The sequence below is a fragment of the Schistocerca cancellata genome, chromosome 2, assembly GCF_023864275.1.
Source record: "Schistocerca cancellata isolate TAMUIC-IGC-003103 chromosome 2, iqSchCanc2.1, whole genome shotgun sequence".
NCBI lineage: Eukaryota > Metazoa > Arthropoda > Insecta > Orthoptera > Acrididae > Schistocerca > Schistocerca cancellata.
In genome coordinates, this window is record NC_064627.1 from 1,011,295,910 (window position 1) to 1,011,317,075 (window position 21,166).

At 41.6% G+C, this 21,166-nt stretch overlaps 1 protein-coding gene across 1 annotated transcript in view; it reads right to left on the minus strand.

Moving 5' to 3' along the window:
* Positions 1–7,172: 7,172 nt before the first annotated feature.
* Positions 7,173–21,166, minus strand: part of LOC126162984 (cytochrome P450 6k1-like) — a 121,417-nt gene continuing 107,423 nt past the window's right edge. The window contains exon 6 of the mRNA XM_049919840.1: positions 7,173–7,589. Within this exon, the coding sequence (XP_049775797.1) occupies positions 7,405–7,589 (185 nt within the window). The 3' untranslated portion in view covers positions 7,173–7,404. The remainder of the gene's footprint in view (positions 7,590–21,166) is intronic.

A 21,166-nucleotide genomic window follows, 5' to 3' on the forward strand; every position in this document is an offset into this window, starting at 1 on the left:
GAATAGTCAGGAAGAATCAATGTACAAAGAAATGGGATACTGAGATACAAAGGAATGAAAAGATACGCTCGAAGTTCTCTGAGGGGCTGTAGATACTGCGATAATGAATAGCTCAGGAGGCAGTTCACTTGAAAAGAAATGATCTCTAAAAAGGCAAAGATAGGTACAAGGAAGGTAAGTGGAAAGAAACCATGAGTAACTGGAGTAATAATTCAGGTGATCGACGAAAAAAGGAAGTTCAAAAATAGGAACGTGAAAGAACTTTGGACGATTTAAGATCAAATAAGGCCGAAGGGATAGATAATATTCCATCATAATTTCTAAAATCATTGGGGAAAGTGGCAACAAAACGACTATTCACGTTGGTGTGTAGACTGCGTGAGACTGGCGATGTACCATCAGACATTCGGAAAGACATCATCCACACAGTTCCGAAAACAGCAAGAGCCGACAAGTGCGAGAATTATCCCACAATGAGCTTAATAGGTCATGCATCCAAGTTGCTGACAAGAATAATATAGAGAAGAGTGGGAAAGAAAATTGAGAATCAGTAAGATGTTGATCTAAGTGATCGTTATCTGATCCTCAATTTTCTTTTCTTCTGTATATCAGTTTAGCCATGGAGAGCTGCATCAAACCAGTCTCAGGACTAAAGACCACAACAACATCAGTTTAGCTTTGTGAAAGGTAAAAGCATTAGAGAGGCAGTTCTGACGTTGCGGCTGATAATGACTGGAGAAAAGTCAAGACACGTTCGTGGGATTTATCGACCTGGAAAAAATGTTCGACAATGTAAAATGGTGCAAAATGTTCTAAATTCTGAGAAAAATAGCGGTAATCTACGGGGAAAGATGGGTAATATATACTATGTACATGGACCAAGAGGGAATAATAAGATAGGAAGACGAAGAACGAAGTGTTCGGATTAAAAAGGGTGTGAGACAGGGACTTAGTCTTTCGCTGCTACTGTTCTGTCTGTACATCGAAAAAGCTATGACACAAATAAAAGGAAGTTTCCAAGATGGGATTAAGATTCGGGGTGAATATATATTAATGATAAGATTAGCTGATTACATTGGAGGCCTCAGTGGAAGCGAAGAAGAATTACACAACTGAGTGGAATGAACAGCCTAGTGAATACAGAATATGCATTGAGACTTAATCGAGGAAAGACAAGAGTAATGAGAAGTAGTAGAAATAAGAACAAGGACACACTTAACACCAGAATTGGGGATCCCAAAGTAGACAATGTTAAGGAATTCTGCTACCTAGCTAGCCAGCAAAACAACCCGTGTCGGACGGAGCAAGGAGAACATAAAAAGCAAACTAGTACTGGCGAATAGGGCATTCTTATCCAAAAGAAGTCTACTGGTATCAAACGTATACCATAATTTGAGGAATAAATTACTGAGAATGTACGTTTGGAGCACAGCACTGTATGGTAGTGAAACATGGACTGTGGAGAAACCGGACAGAAGAGAATCGAAGCGTTTGAGATATCGTGCTACAGAAGAACGTTGAAAATTAATGGACTGATAAGGTACGGAGTGATGAGGTTCTCCACAGGATCGGCGAGGGAAGGAATAAACGGAAAACACTGAAAAGAAGAAGGGCTAGGGAGATAGGACATCAGTTAAGAAATCACGGAGTAACTTACATGGTACTAGAGGCAGCTGTAGAGAGTAAAAACTGTAGAGGAAGACAGAGATTGGAATACAGCCAGCAAATAATTCAGGACGTAGGTTGCAAGTGTTATTTTGAAATGAAAATGTCGCCAAGGCAGAGGAATTCATGGCCAGCCACGTCAAACCAGCCATAAGACCGAAGATTCGAAAAAAAGCTGCCATGCGGTACAAGTTAATAACGTCATGTGAGAAAGAAAATAAACGAAAAACAACTGAAGACAGCACATAAAGAAGCGATGAAACAGGTCTGTGTAAAACAAAACTATAAAATGGTGTCTTACACAGGGCTGAATACCTTTCCAGTTTATATATATATATATATATATATATATATATATATATATATATATATATATATATATATATATCATCCACACAGTTCCGAAAACAGCAAGAGCCGACAAGTGCGAGAATTATCCCACAATGAGCTTAATGGGTCATGCATCCAAGTTGCTGACAAGAATAATATAGAGAAGAGTGGGAAAGAAAATTGAGAATCAGTAAGATGTTGATCAAAGTGATCGTTATCTGATCCTCAATTTTCTTTTCTTCTGTATATCAGTTTAGCCATGGAGAGCTGCATCAAACCAGTCTCAGGACTAAAGACCACAACAACATCAGTTTAGCTTTGTGAAAGGTAAAAGCATTAGAGAGGCAGTTCTGACGTTGCGGCTGATAATGACTGGAGAAAAGTCAAGACACGTTCATGGGATCTATCGACCTGGAAAAAAAGTTCGACAATGTAAAATCGTGCAAAATGTTCTAAATTCTGAGAAAAATAGCGGTAAGCTACGGGGAAAGATGGGTAATATATACTATGTACATTGACCAAGAGGGAATAATAAGACAGGAAGACGAAGAACGAAGTGTTCGGATTAAAAAGGGTGTGAGACAGGGACTTAGTCTTTCGCTGCTACTGTTCTGTCTGTACATCGAAAAAGCTATGACAAAAATAAAAGGAAGTTTCCAAGATGGGATTAAGATTCGGGGTGAATATATATTAATGATAAGATTAGCTGATTACATTGGAGTCCTCAGTGGAAGTGAAGAAGAACTACAGGAACAACTGAATGGAATGAACAGCCTAGTGAGTACAGAATATGGATTGAGACTTAATCGAGGAAAGACAAAAGTAATGAGAAGTAGTAGAAATAAGAACAAGGACACACTTAACACCAGAATTGGGGATCCCAAAGTAGACAATGTTAAGGAATTCTGCTACCTAGCTAGCCAGCAAAATAACCCGTGTCGGACGGAGCAAGGAGAACATAAAAAGCAAACTAGTACTGGCGAAAAGGGCATTCTTATCCAAAAGAAGTCTACTGGTATCAAACATATACCATAATTTGAGGAATAAATTTCTGAGAATGTACGTTTGGAGCACAGCACTGAATGGTAGTGAAACATGGACTGTGGAGAAACCGGAACAGAAGAGAATCGAAGCGTTTGAGATATCGTGCTACAGAAGAACGTTGAAAATTAATAGACTGATAAGGTACGGAGTGAGGAGGTTCTCCACAGGATCGGCGAGGAAAGGAATAAACGGAAAACACTGAAAAGAAGAAGGGCTAGGGAGATAGGACATCAGTTAAGAAATCACGGAGTAACTTACATGGTACCAGAGGCAGCTGTAGAGAGTAAAAACTGTAGAGGAAGACAGAGATTGGAATACAGCCAGCAAATAATTCAGGACGTAGGTTGCAAGTGTTATTTTGAAATGAAAATGTCGCCACGGCAGAGGAATTCATGGCCAGCCACGTCAAACCAGCCGTAAGACCGAAGATTCGAAAAAAAGCTGCCATCCGGTACAAGTTAATAACGTCATGTGAGAAAGAAAATAAACGAAAAAACAACTGAAGACAGCACATAAAGAAGCGATGAAACAGGTCTGTGTAAAACAAAACTATAAAATGGTGTCTTACACAGGGCTGAATACCTTCCCAGTTTATATATATATGAAGCGTCCCACATTTGTTAGTCTCGGACAACTCAGCCTCATGCACTTGGTGTGTATGTCAGTAGTAGTCATTTCTGGCATTTGCAATGCACATTTATAACTTTAAGTTAGGGGGACGTGGTTTAACTGATTTGTTCGCTTATTTGTCATCCTCGCCTTTTTTATCATCTTGCTCTTGCTCGGTTGCTGGATTTACAGTTAATACCTAGTTCTGTAATTAATCAAGAATCTCGCCACTTTACCTCTGTGCTGCAATGACAGCACCGCCGAATTACTGAGGGTCGCTACTAGATTTCTCCGAGATTTACAAGTTTCCTCAGAGTGAAATATCTAATTTCCCTGAACCAAATATTGTAGTGTTTTTAGGAGCAAGTTGTACTCTACTGTTTTTAATGGCGATAAACGTATTTTTGATTTACCATCTTATACGTCAGTGATCGTCGAAGAGCATGAAAGGGAAGCAGTGGTTGGGAAGGGAGTGAGACAGGGTTGTAGCCTATCCCCGATGTTATTCAATCTGTATATTGAGCAAGCAGTAAAGGAAACAAAATAAAAATTCGGAGTAGGAATTAAAATCCATGGAGAAGAGATAAAAACTTTGAGGTTCGCCGATGACATTGTAATTCTGTCAGAGACAGCAAAGGACCTGGAAGAGCAGCTGAACGGAATGGACAGTGTCTTGAAAGGAGGATATAAGATGAACATCAACAAAAACAAAACGAGAATAATGGAATGTAGTCGAATTAAGTCGGGTGATGCTGCGGGAATTAGATTAGGAAATGAGACGCTTAAAGTAGTAAATGAATTTTGCTATTTGGGGAGCAAAATAACTGATGATGGTCGGATATAAAATGTAGACTGGCAATGGCAAGGAAAGCGTCTCTGAAGAAGAGAAATTTGTCAACATCGAGTATAGATGTAAGTGTCAGGAAGTCGTTTCTGAAAGTATTTGTATGGAGTGTAGCCATGTATGGAAGTGAAACGTGGACGGTAAATAGTTTACACAAGAAGAGAATAGAAGCTTTCGAAATGTGGTGCTACAGAATGATGCTGAAGATTAGGTGGGTAGACCAAATAACTAATGAGGAGGTACTGAATAGAATTGGAGAGAAGAGAAATTTATGGCACAACTTGATTAGAAGAAGGGATCGGTTGGTAGGACACGTTCTGAGGCAACGAGGGATCATCAATTTCGTATTGGTGAGCAGCGTGGAGGGTAAAAATCGTAGAGGAAGACCAAGAGATGAATACACTAAACAGATTCAGAAGGATGTCGGTTGCAGTAGATACTGGGAGATGAAGAAGCTTGCACAGAATATAGTAGCATGGAGAGCTGCATGAAACCAGTCTCTGGACTGAAGACCACAACAACAACACATTTAAATGATTATTCAAGTTCAGTTACGAAGTTTTATCAACAATTTCGGAAGTTATATTCCTGCGTTACTGTGGTCCTTGACCATTCAGTGCCATGCCGTATCATTCTGAGATAACTTCTAGTATTTGACACCTCTTCACACGCTTCGAAGTGTTGCCACAATCAAGTTCCTATCAGCTGCGCTGAGGTAGAGACTTCCTGTAGGGGATGCTGTTCCATTGACTGTCACTTTTCTGTCTTTAGGTAACAAGTAGCCTCGGTCTACGTATGCCACACGCGCTCTGCGTTAACAAGGATTGCCAGAGAAGCCACTTGCTCTAGAGGTGTCTCCTCCAGAGAGTAGCCACTTGGTCTGGAGGTGCACATCTGATCCTAGAGGAAGGGTCAGAAGGGTCTGAACATAGCAATTATCGACAACCCGCTATCAGCTGAGCTGAAAGACTTGCCAATGGCTATCATTTTTTTTACTTTAGGGAAACGTAACCTTGGTCTGCGTATGCCATAGATGTTATCCTTGGCACGGACGCTCTAAATAAGTAATTTATTTTGAGGCGCGTCATCTGTTCATTGGCGTTCGGAGAGCGGCCTCTTGTCCTATACGAGGTGTGGCTAGAAAAAAACCGGACTAGTACTGGTGAAACAATAAAACGAATGCAATAAGGCTGAAAGTCGCGTGGCCTGTCACGTGACTCTCGCTCCGCCTACTGCTCGAGTTTCATCTGCCTCCTGCACTCAGTCTGCCCGTGGCGTCTGTTTTAAGTAGTTGACGTTTTGTCTGTGCGTCGGAAAATGTTGAGTGTACAGAAAGAACAGCGTGTTAACATAAAATTTTGTTTCAAACTAGGAAAATCTGAAAGTGAAACGTTTGTAATGTTACAACAAGTGTACAGCGATGATTGTTTATCGCGAACGCAAGTGTTTGAGTGGTTTAAACGATTTAAAGATGGCCGCGAAGACACCAGTGATGACACTCGCACTGGCAGACCATTGTCTGCAAAAACTGATGCAAACATTGAAAAAGTCGGTAAACTTGTTCGACAAGATCGCCGTTTAACAATCAGAGCAGTGTCTGAGTTAACAGGAGTTGACAAGGAAAGTGTTAGGCAGATTATTCATGAAAGTTTCAACATGAACAAAGTGTGTTCAAAAATGGTTCCAAAGTGTCTCACAATTGAACAGAAGGAACGCCGAAGAATGATTTGTTCTGACATCCTGGAAAACATTGAAAGTGATCCCACCTTCTTACAAAATGTTACTACTTGCGATGAATCGTGTTTTTTTACTTACGATCCCGAAACTAAACGCCAATCGATGCATTGGAAAACTCCTGGTACTCCACGACAAAAAAAAGCATGAATGTCAAAATCGAAATTCAAGGCAATGATGATTGTATTTTTTGACATCAAAGGGATCGTGCACATTGATTGGGTACCAGAGGGACAAACAGTGAATCAGCATTACTACATTAGCGTCCTGGCTACCCTACGTGAGCGAGTACGGAGAAAACGGAACGATTTGTGGAGAAAAAAGTCATGGATCCTTCACGAAGACAATGCCCCAGCTCACAGTGCGCTGTCAGTGACGATGTTTTTGGCAAAACACAACATTCCCATCTTAGATCATCCACCCTACTCACCTGATTTGGCCCCCTGTGACTTTTTTCTTTTCCCTAAAGTCAAGTCAGCTTTGAAAGGAACTAGATTTGAGACTGTTGAAGCAGTAAAAGAAAAAGCGACGGAAGTAATGTATGGACTTACCGAAAATGATTTGCAACATTGCTATGAACACTGGAAAATTCGTATGGAGCGGTGTAGAGACCGAGGAGGAGAGTACATTGAAGGAGATAACATGAAATTGTAAATAATTGTAAATAAATGTTTTTTTCCAGCATCAGTCCGGTTTTTTTCTAGCCGCACCTCGTAGGTGCACGTCTGGTTCTATAGAGCCGGCCAGTGTGGCCGTGCGGTTAATGGCGCTTCAGTCTGGAACCGCGTGACCGCTACGGTCGCAGGTTCGAATCCTGCCTCGGGCATGGATGTGTGTGATGTCCTTAGGTTAGTTAGGTTTAATTAGTTCTAGGTTCTAGGCGACTGATGACCTCAGAAGTTAAGTCGCGTAGTGCTCAGGGCCATTTGAACCATTTGCACTGGTTCTATAGGAAAGATTGGAAGGCGATGGACACAGCGCTGGTCCACAGTCCGCTAGCAGATGTGTTGAGGAAGAATCTCAAGGGGAAGCTCTTTCATTGGCTGGCACGTTTCTGTGTTTAGGGAATACGTAACTTCGGTTTACGTATGTCACAGATGCTCAGCCTTGCCACGGGTGTAAGAAAAAAATTGGTTTGCTCCACAAATGTCCCAGGTGTCGATGAACGCTCGTTCCTGCTAGAGGACAGGTAGCCAGGGCCTCGGCGAGACGCGGATCCACAGCCCCCCAGCCGGCGTGCAGAAGAAGCCGTGCTGCTCCAGAGCGGCCGGGCTGCCGGAGGAGCGCGGACACTGGCGCAGCTCGTAGCGCGACAGCAGCGCCGCCAGGCCGGCCTTCATCTGCACCAGCGCCAGCGCGTCGCCTGCAACACGTGACCAGTGCCAGTCAGCTGATGCAGTGTGGACAAACACAGCTGCGTCAGATGTCCCCCCCCCCCCCCATTTCTCCACAAGGAACAGCTTTGTCCTGGAAGGACAGGTATTAGGAAACTCAGCACAATGGAAGAGAATGAGGAATAATCACTGCAGGCGTACCACAGGGGTCGAAACTGGGTCCACTCTTCTAATATACGTTGTTTGTTGTTGTGGTCTTCAGTCCTGAGACTGGTTTGATGCAGCTCTCCATGCTACTCTATCCTGTGCAAGCTTCTTCATCTCCCAGTACCTACTGCAACCTACATCCTTCTGAATCTGCTTAGTGTATTCATCTCTTGGTCTCCCCCTACCATTTTTACCCTCCACGTTGCCCTCCAATATTAAATTGGTGATCCCTTGATGCCTCAGAACATGTCCTACCAACCGATCCCTTCTTCTGGTCAAGTTGTGCCACAAACTTCTCTTCTCCCCAATCCTATTCAATACTTCCTCATTAGTTATGTGATCTACCCATCTAATCTTCAGCATTCTTCTGTAGCACCACATTTCGAAAGCTTCTATTCTTTTCTTGTCTAAACTATTTACCGTCCATGTTTCACTTCCATACATGGCTACACTCCATACAAATACTTTCAGAAATGACTTCCTGACACTTAAATCTATACTCGATGTTAACAAATTTCTCTTCTTCAGAAACGCTTTCCTTGCCATTGCCAGTCTACATTTTATATCCTCTCTACTTCGACCATCATCAGTTATTTTGCTCCCCAAATAGCAAAACTCCTTTACTACTTTATGTGTCTCATTTCCTAATCTAATTCCCTCAGCATCACCTGACTTAATTCGACTACATTCCATTATCCTCGTTTTGCTTTTGTTGATGTTCATCTTATATCCTCCCTTCAAGACACTGTTCATTCCGTTCAACTGCTCTTCCGGGTCCTTTGCTGTCTTTGACAGAATTACAATGTCATCGGCAAACCTCAAGGTTTTTATTTCTTCTCCATTGATTTTAATTCCTACTCCGAATTTTTCTTTTGTTTCCTTTACTGCTGGCTCAATATACAGATTGAATAACATCGGGGAGAGGCTACAACCCTGTCTCACTCCCTTCCCAACCACTGCTTCCCTTTCATGTCCCTCGACTCTTATAACAGCCATCTGGTTTCTGCACAAATTGTAAATAGCCTTTCGCTCCCTGTATTTTACCCCTGCCACCTTCAGAATTTGAAAGAGAGTATTCCAGTCAACATTGTCAAAAGCTTTCTCTAAGTCTACAAATGCTAGAAACGTATATACAGGGTGGTCCATTGATCGTGACCGGGCCAAATATCTCACGAAATAAGCGTCAAACGAAAAAACTACAAAGAACGAAACTTGTCTAGCTTGAAGAGGGAAACCAGATGGCGCTATGGTTGGTCTGCTGCATGGCGCTGCCATATGTCAAACGGACATCAACTGCCTTTTTTTAAATAGGAACCCCCATTTCTTATTACATATTCCTGTAGTACGTAAAGAGATGTGAATGTTTTAGTTGGACCACTTTTTCCGCTTTGTGATAGATGGCGCTGTAATAGACACAAACATATGTCTCATAATTTTAGACGAACAGTTGGTAGCAGGTAGGTGTTTGTAATTAAAATACAGAACGTAGGTACGTTTGAACATTTTATTTCGGTTGTTCCGATGTGATACTAGTATCTTTGTGAACTTATCATTTCTGACAACGCATGCTGTTACAAAGTGATTACCTGTAGATATCACATTAATACAATAAATGCTCAAGATGATGTCCGTCAACCTCAACGTATTTGGCAATATGTGTAACGACATTCCTCTCAACATCGAGTAGTACGTCTTCCGTAATGTTCGCACATGCATGTTCGCACATGCATTGACAATGCGCTGACGCATGTTGTCAGGCGTTGTCGGTGGATCACGATAGCAAATATCCTTCAACTTTCCCCACAGAAAGAAATCCGGGGACGTCAGATCCTGTAAACGTGGGGGCCATGGCATGGTGCTTTGAAGACCAATCCACCTGTCATGAAATATGCTATTCAATACCTCTTCAACCGCACGCGAGCTATGTGCCGGACATCCATCATGTTGGAAGTGCATCGCCATTCTGTCATGCAGTGAAACATCTTGCAGTAACATCGGTAGAACATTACGTAGGAAATCAGCATACATTGCACCATTTAGATTGCCATCGATAAAATGGGGCCAATTACCCTTCCTCCCATAATGCCGCACCATACATTAACCCGCCAAGGTCGCTGATGTTCGACTTGTCGCAGTCATCGTGGATTTTCCGTTGCCCAATAGTGCATATTATGCCGGTTTACGTTACCGCTGTTAGTGAATGACGCTTCGTCGCTAAATAGAACGCGTGCAAAAACTCTGTCTTCCTCCCGTAATTTCCCTTGTGCCCAGTGGCAGAACTGTACACGACATTCAAAGTCGTCGCCATGCAATTTCTGGTGCATAGAAATATGGTACGGGTGCAATCGATGTTGATGTAGCATTCTCAACACCGACGTTTTTGAGATTCCAGATTGTCGCGCAGTTTTTCTGCTACTGATGTGCGGATTAGCCGCGACAGCAGCTAAAACACCTACTTGGGTATCACCATTTGTTGTTGGTCGTGGTTGACGTTTCACATGTGACTGAACACTTCCTGTTTCCTTAAATAACGTAACTATCCGGCGAACGTACCGGACACTTGGATGCTGTCGTCCAGGATACCGAGCAGGATACATAGCACACGCCCGTTGGGCATTTTGATCACAATAGCCACACATAAACACTATATCGACCTTTTCCGCAATTGGTAAACGGCCCATTTCAACACGGGTAATGCATGACGAAGCAAATACCGTCCGCACTGGCAGAATGTTACGTGATGGAAATGAGCGTTTGGCGTCATTGGCCGGGAGGCCCCTCGCGGGGCAGGTCCGGCCGCCTTGGCGCAGGTCTTATTACATTCGGCGCCACATTGGGCGACCTGCACGCCGGATGGGGATGAAATGATGATGAACACAACACAACACCCAGTCCCTGAGCGGAGAAAATCTCCGACCCAGCCGGGAATCGAACCCGGGCCCGGAGGACGGCAATCCGTCACGCTGACCACTCAGCTACTGGGGCGGACTGTTACGTGATACCACGTACTTATATGTTTGTGACTATTGCAGCGCCATCTATCACAAAGCGAAAAAAGTGGTCCAACTAAACCATTCATATTTCTTTACGTACTACACAAATATGTAATAAAAAGGGGGTTCCTATTTTAAAAAACGCAGTTGATATCCATTTGACTTATGGCAGCGCCATCTAGCGGGCCAACCATAGCGCCATCTGGTTTCCCCCTTCAAGCTAGACAAGTTTCGTTCTTGGTAGTTTTTTTGTTTGATGTTTATTTCGTGAAATATTTGGCCTGGTCAGTATCGATGTACCACCCTGTATACATGACACATCACAACACACTGTGACGGGTCAAAAGGAAGTACACTGAAGCACCAAATAAACTGATATAGGCATGCGTCTTCAAATACAGGGATATGTAATCAGGCAGAATACGGCACTGCGGTCGACAACGCCTATATAAGACAAGTGTCTGGAGCAGTTGTTAGATCGGTTACTGCTGCTGCAATGGCAGGTTATCGAGATTTAGGTGAGTTTGAACGTGGTGTTATAGTCGGCGGACGAGCGATGGAACACAGAATCTCCAAGGTAGCGATGAAATGGGGATTTTCCCGTACGACCATTTCTTAAGTGTACCGTGAATAGGAGGGATCCGGTAAAACATCAAATCTCCGACATCGCTGCGGTCGGAAAAAGATCCTGCAAGAACGGGACCAACGACGACTGAAGAGAATAGTTCAACGTGACAGAAGTGAAACTCTTCTACAAATTTCTACAGGTTTAGTTTACTTGTATACGTCAAGGCTTTACCATTACTCACATTTTTTTGTGTGGTGAGTGATCTTTAAAGACGGAAAGACAGTGAATCGAGATCAGCCGACACCTGAAGAGTCTTTATTTTGTTCCAGTTGTTTGAATGGTATGGCATAAAGTGGTGGTGCCAAATGGGGTTTTTGATTACATGTAATTTTTTTAAATGTTGAATCGCTTTGTCGTGGATTTCAACTTGCAGGCACTCGTTCACTACACCGACTGCTTCTGTAAGTAAAAGTCAAATAAAGCAAAGTTGTGTTAAAAGGTAACTGAAATACTCCCCATAACAAAAAGAACAGTAAAAGACTCTCCTTCCTAAAGTAAGTAAGGGAAATATTTAACTGGAAGTAAAATTCATTAACGGAGATAGCACTGGATATTCCTAGGCAGAGATGATGATATTTAAGTGTGTGAAGTAATTAAAGTTCAAATATAGTAGTTTAACTTCAGGTGTAAGAGAATATTATCAGGACTAAAGTCTAGAAACTTTCAAAGCAATTAGTTTACCTCAACGGCAGGAAATATTAAGAAAATAATTCCGGATTTTTTTATTTAAAGTATAAATAAATAGACGAATAACAACGGCATTGATTTTATTACGTGAACAAACCATATACTTTATAGTGAGACAATATTATATTCCAGATTAACAACTAGTCGCATCTCTGGATACTAAACTGAAGGCAGATAGAATTTATGAAAATTAGATCTCTTTAATAAACCAGCATTGTAAGTAATTTTTTACTTGATAACCAATAATAACAAAGATGGTAAGAAAAATAGATTGGTAGCCCTATGATCAGTTAAGAGGTATGCTGAGCGTGTGTCATTTTAATGCAGAAACGATGATACAAATGGATCAACGGCACAAGTAGGCGCATTTTCTGATCCCAGTTATTTTAGAAGGCTTATTTATTTACAAGATATCGCATGACCAAGAACTTTTTTGAAATTCTTATTTGGTAGATAATACTGTAAGTTGCATCTTGTGTTAATAGCAACGGTGTGGTGCACTTAGCCGCGTTCAGTGTATGCAGAGAATCTAATTATTTCAAGTCTCGGTCCGGCACACAATTTTAATCTGCCAGGAAGTTTTTATTTTAATTAGTGATTGTTATGAGAGCTTATGTTGTGTTTGTAAGGACATAAAAAGCAGTATATACATTGATGTGCTGGGTTTAACTGTAATATTCGAATCAATTCGAAACTTACTATTTTACACGTAGAAACAAAGCGTTTCTCTGGTCACTGCCGATTCAGATGCGTGCGCGTAAATGATTGTACGGTTTTCATAAATTAATAAGTAAAACTATCTTGAGCTGAAACGGAGTAACCCTAGACAAATAATCAGTGCATTACCACGTATTTATAATTTCGTCGAGTGTAGGAACTGTTAGTACATAGGTTACACGGTAGGAGTTGACGTATAGTCTGCTACTTAAATTATTGGTGATACTCCTTGTGAGAAGCTTATACTGGTAACGCGTAGGGGTGATCAACCACTGTTTAAAGGCGATTGCTGCTCTAATTCCACTCAGTGTAAAACAGTATAGTGTAGTGGTACTTGAATTACGTAACCATTACGGCACCTCACCTCAACCTCTAGATACCAGCAATAATCTACTGTGTTTCCGTAAAGTAGTTAACATATTTATGAGGCAACATTCAGATTTGAAAAAAAAAAGGGTTCAAATGGCTCTGAGCACTATGCGACTTAACTTCTGAGGTCATCAGTCGCCTACAACTTAGAACTAATTAAACCTAACCAACCTAAGGACATCACACACATCCATGCCCGAGGCAGGATTCGAACCTGCTACTGTAGCGGTCGCTCGGTTCCAGACTGTAGCACCTAGAACCGCACGGCCACTCCGGCCGGCTTCAGATTTGATTTCAATAATGTAGAGGTACTTTGATACATCGATATGTTTATATTGCAATGTTATTATTCTTATGTGAATTCTCTCTTTTGTCACTATGACCTTTGACGTATTTGTAACTCTGATTTTTGGGCGCGTAAGCGGTTATTAGAGAGTCAAGTCTTGGACGTCATGTTGAAAAGACGCAAATTGTAGTCAGTTTATAAAATTTGAACTTTAACAGTGAGGAAGATATTTTCAAGTATGTTTTATATTGTGCAGTGATGTTTTGTGAGTTACGTGATATTGCAACAAAAGTAATAAAAAAAGAAGTGTAACTTAAATTAGGAGTGCTGATTACTTTTTTACATCACCATTGTGCTAACTTTCAAAGATTTAATCTTCAAGAATGGTTTGTGAAACACATCTATAAAACTTTTGAATATCGCAGATTAACACCTAGGCCTCTTTGCATCCGAGCTTGGAATCATCACTACCTAGATTTTCGACGATTGAGCCATGAGTTCACAACGAGACCAGCGTGGGAAACACGAAAAGATGAGTGCCTAGTTATCCATTATTTCATGAAATGACTTTATTAACTGTGCTCTAATGACACCTGCCACATAATATAACTCTGTTGTTGCCCGAAAATGCAATATTTAGCAGCGTGAGCAACACTACAAATCATAATTAATTTTTGACCTTTGTTGTGGTATGGTTGTTATTATAGGAAGTGACTTGCTGACTAAGATCCGCTCCTTGTTAGTGTAAGAAGCATAGTCCGCTGCCAGAGTTCACTTCTTACAAATCAGTCAAGAATTTTAGCAGATAACATTACAAGTAGTGAACAAAGAGCGATGGTGTTTATTAAAATTGTCACTTCTGCATAACAACAATAAGTAGCGACAGTTTACTCCACGAAAGCATCTAAGTCTAAATCTACATGGATACTCTGCAAATCATATTTAAGTGCCTGGCGGAGGGTTCATAGAACCAACTTCACAATAATTCTCTATTATTCCACTCTCGAACAGCGCGCGGAAAAAAAAGCGAACGCCTATGTATTTCCGTGCGAGCTCTCACCTCCCTTATTTTATTTTGATGCTTTGTAGTTTGTCGTCAATTTTCACATTCTAAGGAGAAAGTTGGTGATTGGAATTTCGTGAGAAGATCCTGCCGCAACGAGAAACGCCTTTGTTTCAATGATGTTCTCCCCAAATCATGTCCGCGACACTCTCTCTCCTATTTCTCGATAATACAAGACGTGCTGTACTTTGAATTTTCTCGAAGTACTCCGTTAATCCTATTTGTTAAGGATCCCATGCCGCGCAGCAATACTCTAAAAGAAGACGGTGAAGGGTAGTGTAGGCAGTCTCTTTAGTAGAACTGTCGCATTGCCTAAATGTTTTGTCAAAATAAGCAGTCTTTGGTTCGCCTTCCACACACCATTTTCTGTGTGTTCTTTGCAATTGAAGTTGTTCCTAAGCATAAGCGCTTAGGAGTTGTTCCGTCACAGGTGGCGTTTTCTGAAAGTTTAGTATGTAACCTGCAACAAAAAGATGTATGACTTTATAGTCAATAATACATGTACCTACATATCTCGGTGAAGTGTGATGTTGATGTTTATATGTTAGTTCTACATATCGTTTTTCTCGCAAACTTCAGCAGTGAATGATAAATCTACTTTTGTGAATTTCATGCCTTCAAGAGGCAAGAGATCATTTCTAATGCACCTGTGGCAAAGTTGTAGTGAAAAAAGCAGCAGCAGACAATATCAGACTTTGTCAAAGAATCGTATTTTGTGTACTTCGGCGTGCGGGGTGGGGATCAGGACAAGTCATGGGGACCGTATCGACTGCGTTCAAGTTGTGAGGAAGGATCCCTGCTTCCTATGCAAATGGGCCAGTCCCTCAAAAGATAAGCACTGGTCTCAAAGAACCTGACCAGTTAGAATGCCGAATGTTGGAGGGAAAACCGTACTACTCGATTCAAAGCTGGAAAATACAATCTCTGCCTCCAATTTACGTAGAACTTCGCATCATTAAATGAGTAATTAAAGCCCACCAGAATACAGTGTGACTTTTAAGTATGTGGCAAGTACGTGACCGCGGATGTCAGAAGCTAAGACGAAAAGAGATTTTCGTCAGTCCTGACATTCGGAAACCAAATCTGAATCATTTGAAGACAAAACGAATGAAGTTGGAAAATCATCTTGAATATCCTTTAAAAATGTTGTCAATAAGTTTCTTGGCTACTCAAAAGACCTTGATTAAGAGAATTAGTAAGAAACACGCCGGATAGCTTCAAAGCACTGGATGCCTCAATGAGCTTGATGCTGCACTTCATGGACTCCCGCATCAGCTATTTTATAGAAAATGTAGGTGTTGTGCTTAAGGACAGTTCCATAAAATAAAAACTGAACAGGAGTACCAGGTCATATGGGATGCCAGCATGATAGCTGACTACTGCTGCATTCCGCACACAGAATGTCTTCAATCGGTGCACAGAAAAAAATGCAATGCCTGCTCGTACGAACTGTACCTACTGGATTTGTTATTGATGGACTTGGGTACCAATTGTTCGCTTACAACAGGTATTTTATAGTGTGCGTTTACCAACAAAATAACTCCTGACACGTTCAGTTTCTATCGCATATATATGTCGTTAGCACTGGATATATACTTCGCTAGCAGTTAAGTGGTTAAATAATAACTAAATCATGCACGTACTGAACTATGTGTTCCATAAACAACTTACCCAATAAAAAATTATGATCGACAAAATCGAATGCTGTAAGTCAAAGAAGATTCCAACTAATGATATTTCAGGAGCTGTTAATTGTCCGCCCTTGGTAGCTGAGTGGTCAGCGCTACGGAATGTCATACCTAAAGGCCTGGATTCGATTCCTGGCTGGGTCGGAGATTTTTCCGCTCATGGACTTTGTGTTGTGTTGTCCTTATCATCATCATTTCATCCCCATCGACACGCAAGTCGCTGAAGTGGCGTCAACTCGAAAGACTTCCACCAGGCGACGGGAGGCCCTAGCCACACGCCATTTCCATTTACCTGTCAACTTTATTAAATTGGCAGTAAATGTATAAATACCTGCTTGTATTAGGGTGAAGAAGTTTTAAATGTGACCTTTTGTATCCCTGAAGTCAGCCAAAGCAAGTCCGTGCTTAAAATTCTCGAGGAAATCAAATTTGAAGTTCTGTGAGCGACTGTATTTCACTATAGTTAGGTAGATTGTTCGATGGGCATGTGGTTCTGTGGCAGAATGATAGAACTCTCGGCTGCCATGACGGCAGTCCGGATTCAATTTAAAAAAAAAGCAGAAACGAGACTCGATTCAACATTCAGCGATTACCAATCTCGAAACGCTACCTTTTCTTTTATGCTTCACGGAAATGCTCATAGAACAAGCCCCTTCGTTCACAAATTTGAACACCGAGCGAGGTGGCGCAGTGGTTAGACACTGAACTCGCATTCGGGAGCACGACGGTTCAATCCCGCGTCCGGCCATCCTGATTTAGGTTTTCCGTGATTTCCCTAAATCACTCCAGACAAATGCCGGGATGGTTCCTCTGAAAGGGCACGGCCGACTTCCTTCCCTAATCCGATGAGACCGATGACCACGCTGTCTGGTCTCCTTCCCCAAACCAACCAACCAACCACAAATTTGAAATGGCCAGGACTCAAACCAAGGTCAGCCACACAGCAGTCTAGCATTATACCACAGAGCTACAATACCCATCGAGAAATCGACCAAACTTCAGCGAATTACAGTCGCTCAGAGAATTTCAACGTCGATTTTCTCCAGAATTTTTGAGAGTGCGTCGACAGCTTGGGTGACAGATTTCATTCTGAACTTCCCCTTACAGACTTCGAGGACTTGTAGAGGGGACTGAGTAAATAATATTTTAAACTGGAATCCATATCCGGAAACGTATAGTTTTCGTTCTACAACCATTTGAAAACATCTTGGTAACGCGACCACTTTTATAAGCAATTTACTAGTCCTGATCCACTAGTTTGTAACGGAACTGAAATGATTTATTCTCTTGCTCCTTCAGAGCTGGCGACCGTAGTTATAAGTATTTTCAGAAGGATTCGACGGTAAGTCTGCTGCTCTCGTCGTGCTGATAGGATTATCCACTGCTGCTAGCAGTGGTGATTGGATACATAAGCTCACTACCAAGTTAAGTGGGTCAGGTAGGCAGTGTTACCGTGTGAACTGTAGGGCACTGTAGGCCGTGGATCGAACCCGTTCAATCATCACAGCTCTTAGGGAAATAGTCCGGTTAGGAGTGTACTAATCATTAGGTAAATACTGGCGAGTAACGGTCAAAAATGTATACGCAAGTGAATTTAGCAAGGTCCACGTAGCACCTAGTTAATGTGGTTCAATGGCGAGGGAAGGAGTGGAGTAAAAGTGAGCTGAGCTTGTGGCAGCTGTGCTGTATTCAAATATTAACAACGTGAATTCACTACTACCTCTTACCATTAGGACTGAGCTATTTACAGTTAAAATACGTAGCAGTAAGCGCAAAGGCGTGACAGCTACAAGTCCGTATTGGTTTTATACATACGGAATTAGGAAGCGGGTCATTCCGTCAGTGGAGGGGGTTAAAACAACCGAGTCAGTTGAGAACATACCCCATTTACTGATGGAAAGATTCGGCGGTTCGGTCGCAAGTTGTTTTACAGTTCCACTCATTCGTAAACAAAGAAACAAACAGGAAACTTAATAAGTTTTCACAAACTCCGTTGTATACAGCTAAACCGTTCTTGTCTTCTTCAAATGAGGGTTAGCTTTCTGATCCACTACAAGTAAGATTCGATTTGGCAACCGCCAAGTTCGATGTGCGAATTTTACCTACGAATGATGATGTGGTACACACCTCTACCACACCTGGTGTCTCTCCAATCTGTCCAACAGCGACCACAACTCGTGGAACCAGATCTTCTTCTGTCTCTGCAGGAGTCTCATAAACCAAACTCTGCATTCGACTCCAGGGGAAAGAGTCCAATGGAGTCAAATCAGTTGACCGTAGAGACCACGCAATTAGACCACCCTGACCTATCTGTCTGTGCCTAAATCATTGGTCCAGAAGTTCCTGAACATGACTGGGACAGTGAACGAATGCGCAGTCATGGTGAAGCCAAATGTCTTGATGGACGTACAATGGCACAGCACCAACAACATTCCCATCAAGCAGTTTAGGCCCATGAGCTTGGTTGGAAGCATGTACGACAGTCACATAACCATCCAGAGTACCTGCCCGCACATTGATACAAAATCTGTTTCGGACGAATTTAATAATCCTTTATCGTACGTTTAAATGCATGCAAGTGTCGATAGCATACGGAAAAATTAAGATCTTTACTAGGAATATTCTCAGTTACATATTGATGTCCCGTCGGCCCAGCACGGAGCCGAGCGTTCGCGAAGTGTGGCGGCCAAGCCGACTAGTATGACGTTACAAGTTTTAGTTATTTTTATTTACACATCTAGTTCCGTAGGACCAAATTCCTGGAATCGGGTAGGCGCGCCGGCCCCAGATCGAATCCGCCTGGCGGAGTAACGACGAGGTCCAATGTGCCAGTCAGCCTGGATGTGGTTTTTGGGCGGTTTTACACATCGCACTAGGTGAATACCGGGCTGGTCCCCAAGTCCCGCCTCAGTTACACGACTCGCAGATTTTTGGAAACGTTCGCACTATTTAATGGCTTACACTTGACACAGACAGCTGGGGTACACGGATTTCATTCCAGGGGGTACAGGGTGGGGACAGGAAGGGCATCCGCCCACCCTCTGACACCAACATCGTCAAATCCGTAGTAACAAGGCCAATCCCGCGTTGAAGTGGGACAAAGGCCCACAGACAACGATGATGATTGAGAGGCCAATGTCAGTATACCCAGACTATTGTACAGGGGTCGAGAAAGGTTCGCGAACTCACACCACTTATTGCCTGAACTTCCCATTTCTGAGCGAAAAATACCCTTTGAGAATGGGAAGAATTACCCCAACATATAAAACCATATGACATAAGCGAATGAAAATAAGCAAAGTAGACTGCTTTTCGTGTCGAACGATCACTTACTTCAGATGCTGTTCGAATGGTAAAAATGGCAACATTAAGTCTTTGAACAAGATCCTGAACGTGGGCTTTCCACGACAGTTTACTATTTATCCCAACACCTATAAATTTTAACTGTTCTGTTTCACTAATATGCCCATTCTGTGAAATTAAAACGTCGAGTTTTGTTGAATTGTATGTTAGAAACTGTAAAACTGAGTCTTACTGCGATTTAGTGTTAGTTTGTTTTCTACAAGCCATGAACTTATGGCATGAACTGCACCATTTGAAACAGAGCCAATGTTACACACAACATCCTTTCCTACGAACAAACAATATCAGCAACCAGAAATATTTTAGCATTACCTGTGCTACTAGAGATTATATCATTTATATAACTAAGGAACAGGAGTGGCCTCAACAATACCTGGTGCACCCCCGCCTCCCACCCCCCATTTGACAGTACCCCACTCAGACCCCACATGACAACCATTCTCAAAACTGTGAATAATGACCTTTTGCTGTCTGTTCTTAAAGTAAGAGGTGAACCAGTTGTGAGCTACTCCCTGTATTCCATAGTGGTCCAAATTCTCGAGCAATATTTTGTGATCAAAACAATCAAACGTCTTAGTTAAATCAAAGAATATGTCTAGCGTTCGAAACCTTTTGTTTAATCCATCCAGTACCTCACAGAGAATAGATAATATAGCATTTTCAGTTGTTAAAGTACTTCTAAAGCCGAACTGTACATTTGAAAGCAAATTATGTGATATAAAATGATCAATTATCCTCCACAGCCTTTTCAGTAACTTTAGCAGACACTGATGGCATAGAAATAGGTCTAAAATTGTCTACATGTCCCTTTCTCCCTTTTTATAATGCGGGTTTACTACTGAGTACTTTAATTGCTCAGGAAACTGACCATTCGTAATGGAAAAATTACAAATATGGCTAAGTACAGGGATAATATGTACAGCACAGTACTTTAATATTCTTATTCTGCTAGGCACTCCATCATATCCACGAGAGGCCCCAGTCTTCAGTGATTTAATTATTGACTCAATCTCCCCCTTGTCAGTATCACAGAGGAGTATTTCAGACATCAATCTCGGAAAGTCATTTGCCAAGAAAGTTATAAGATTCCCTGTAGAAACTAAATTTTTATTTAATTCAGTAGCAATGTTCAGAAAATGATTGTAGGGAACCACACCTTGCCTATCTAACCAATGTTAATTTAGGCAAGTATTTGACCCATTTCTGAAAAAAACTATTTGATGCAGGACCTTAATATTTTTATGTATGTTACATGTTGCTAATAGAGTCAACTGTACTAAAAATCTACTTTATCCATTTTATCGTTTTTAAGAAATACTTTTTAAATTTATTAACAAAAAATATTAAGTTTTTTCTGCAGAAAATATTTTTTGTGAACTTCCTAATGGGTAAATATTGATGAATGTAGTATCAGAGGTGGATTTTCATGTTATGCCGAGTCTCTGAAAATTTCATTCATTTATCTATGATAGCTTCTGATATAATGGGTCATAAGTACTGAAAATTGTAGTTTTCGGGAAATGACTTTAAAGTAAAAACTTCTGAAATTTCTTACTTACAGTTAATTAAAACTGTCCTGCTGCATATGATGGCCCTTCTTCGGCC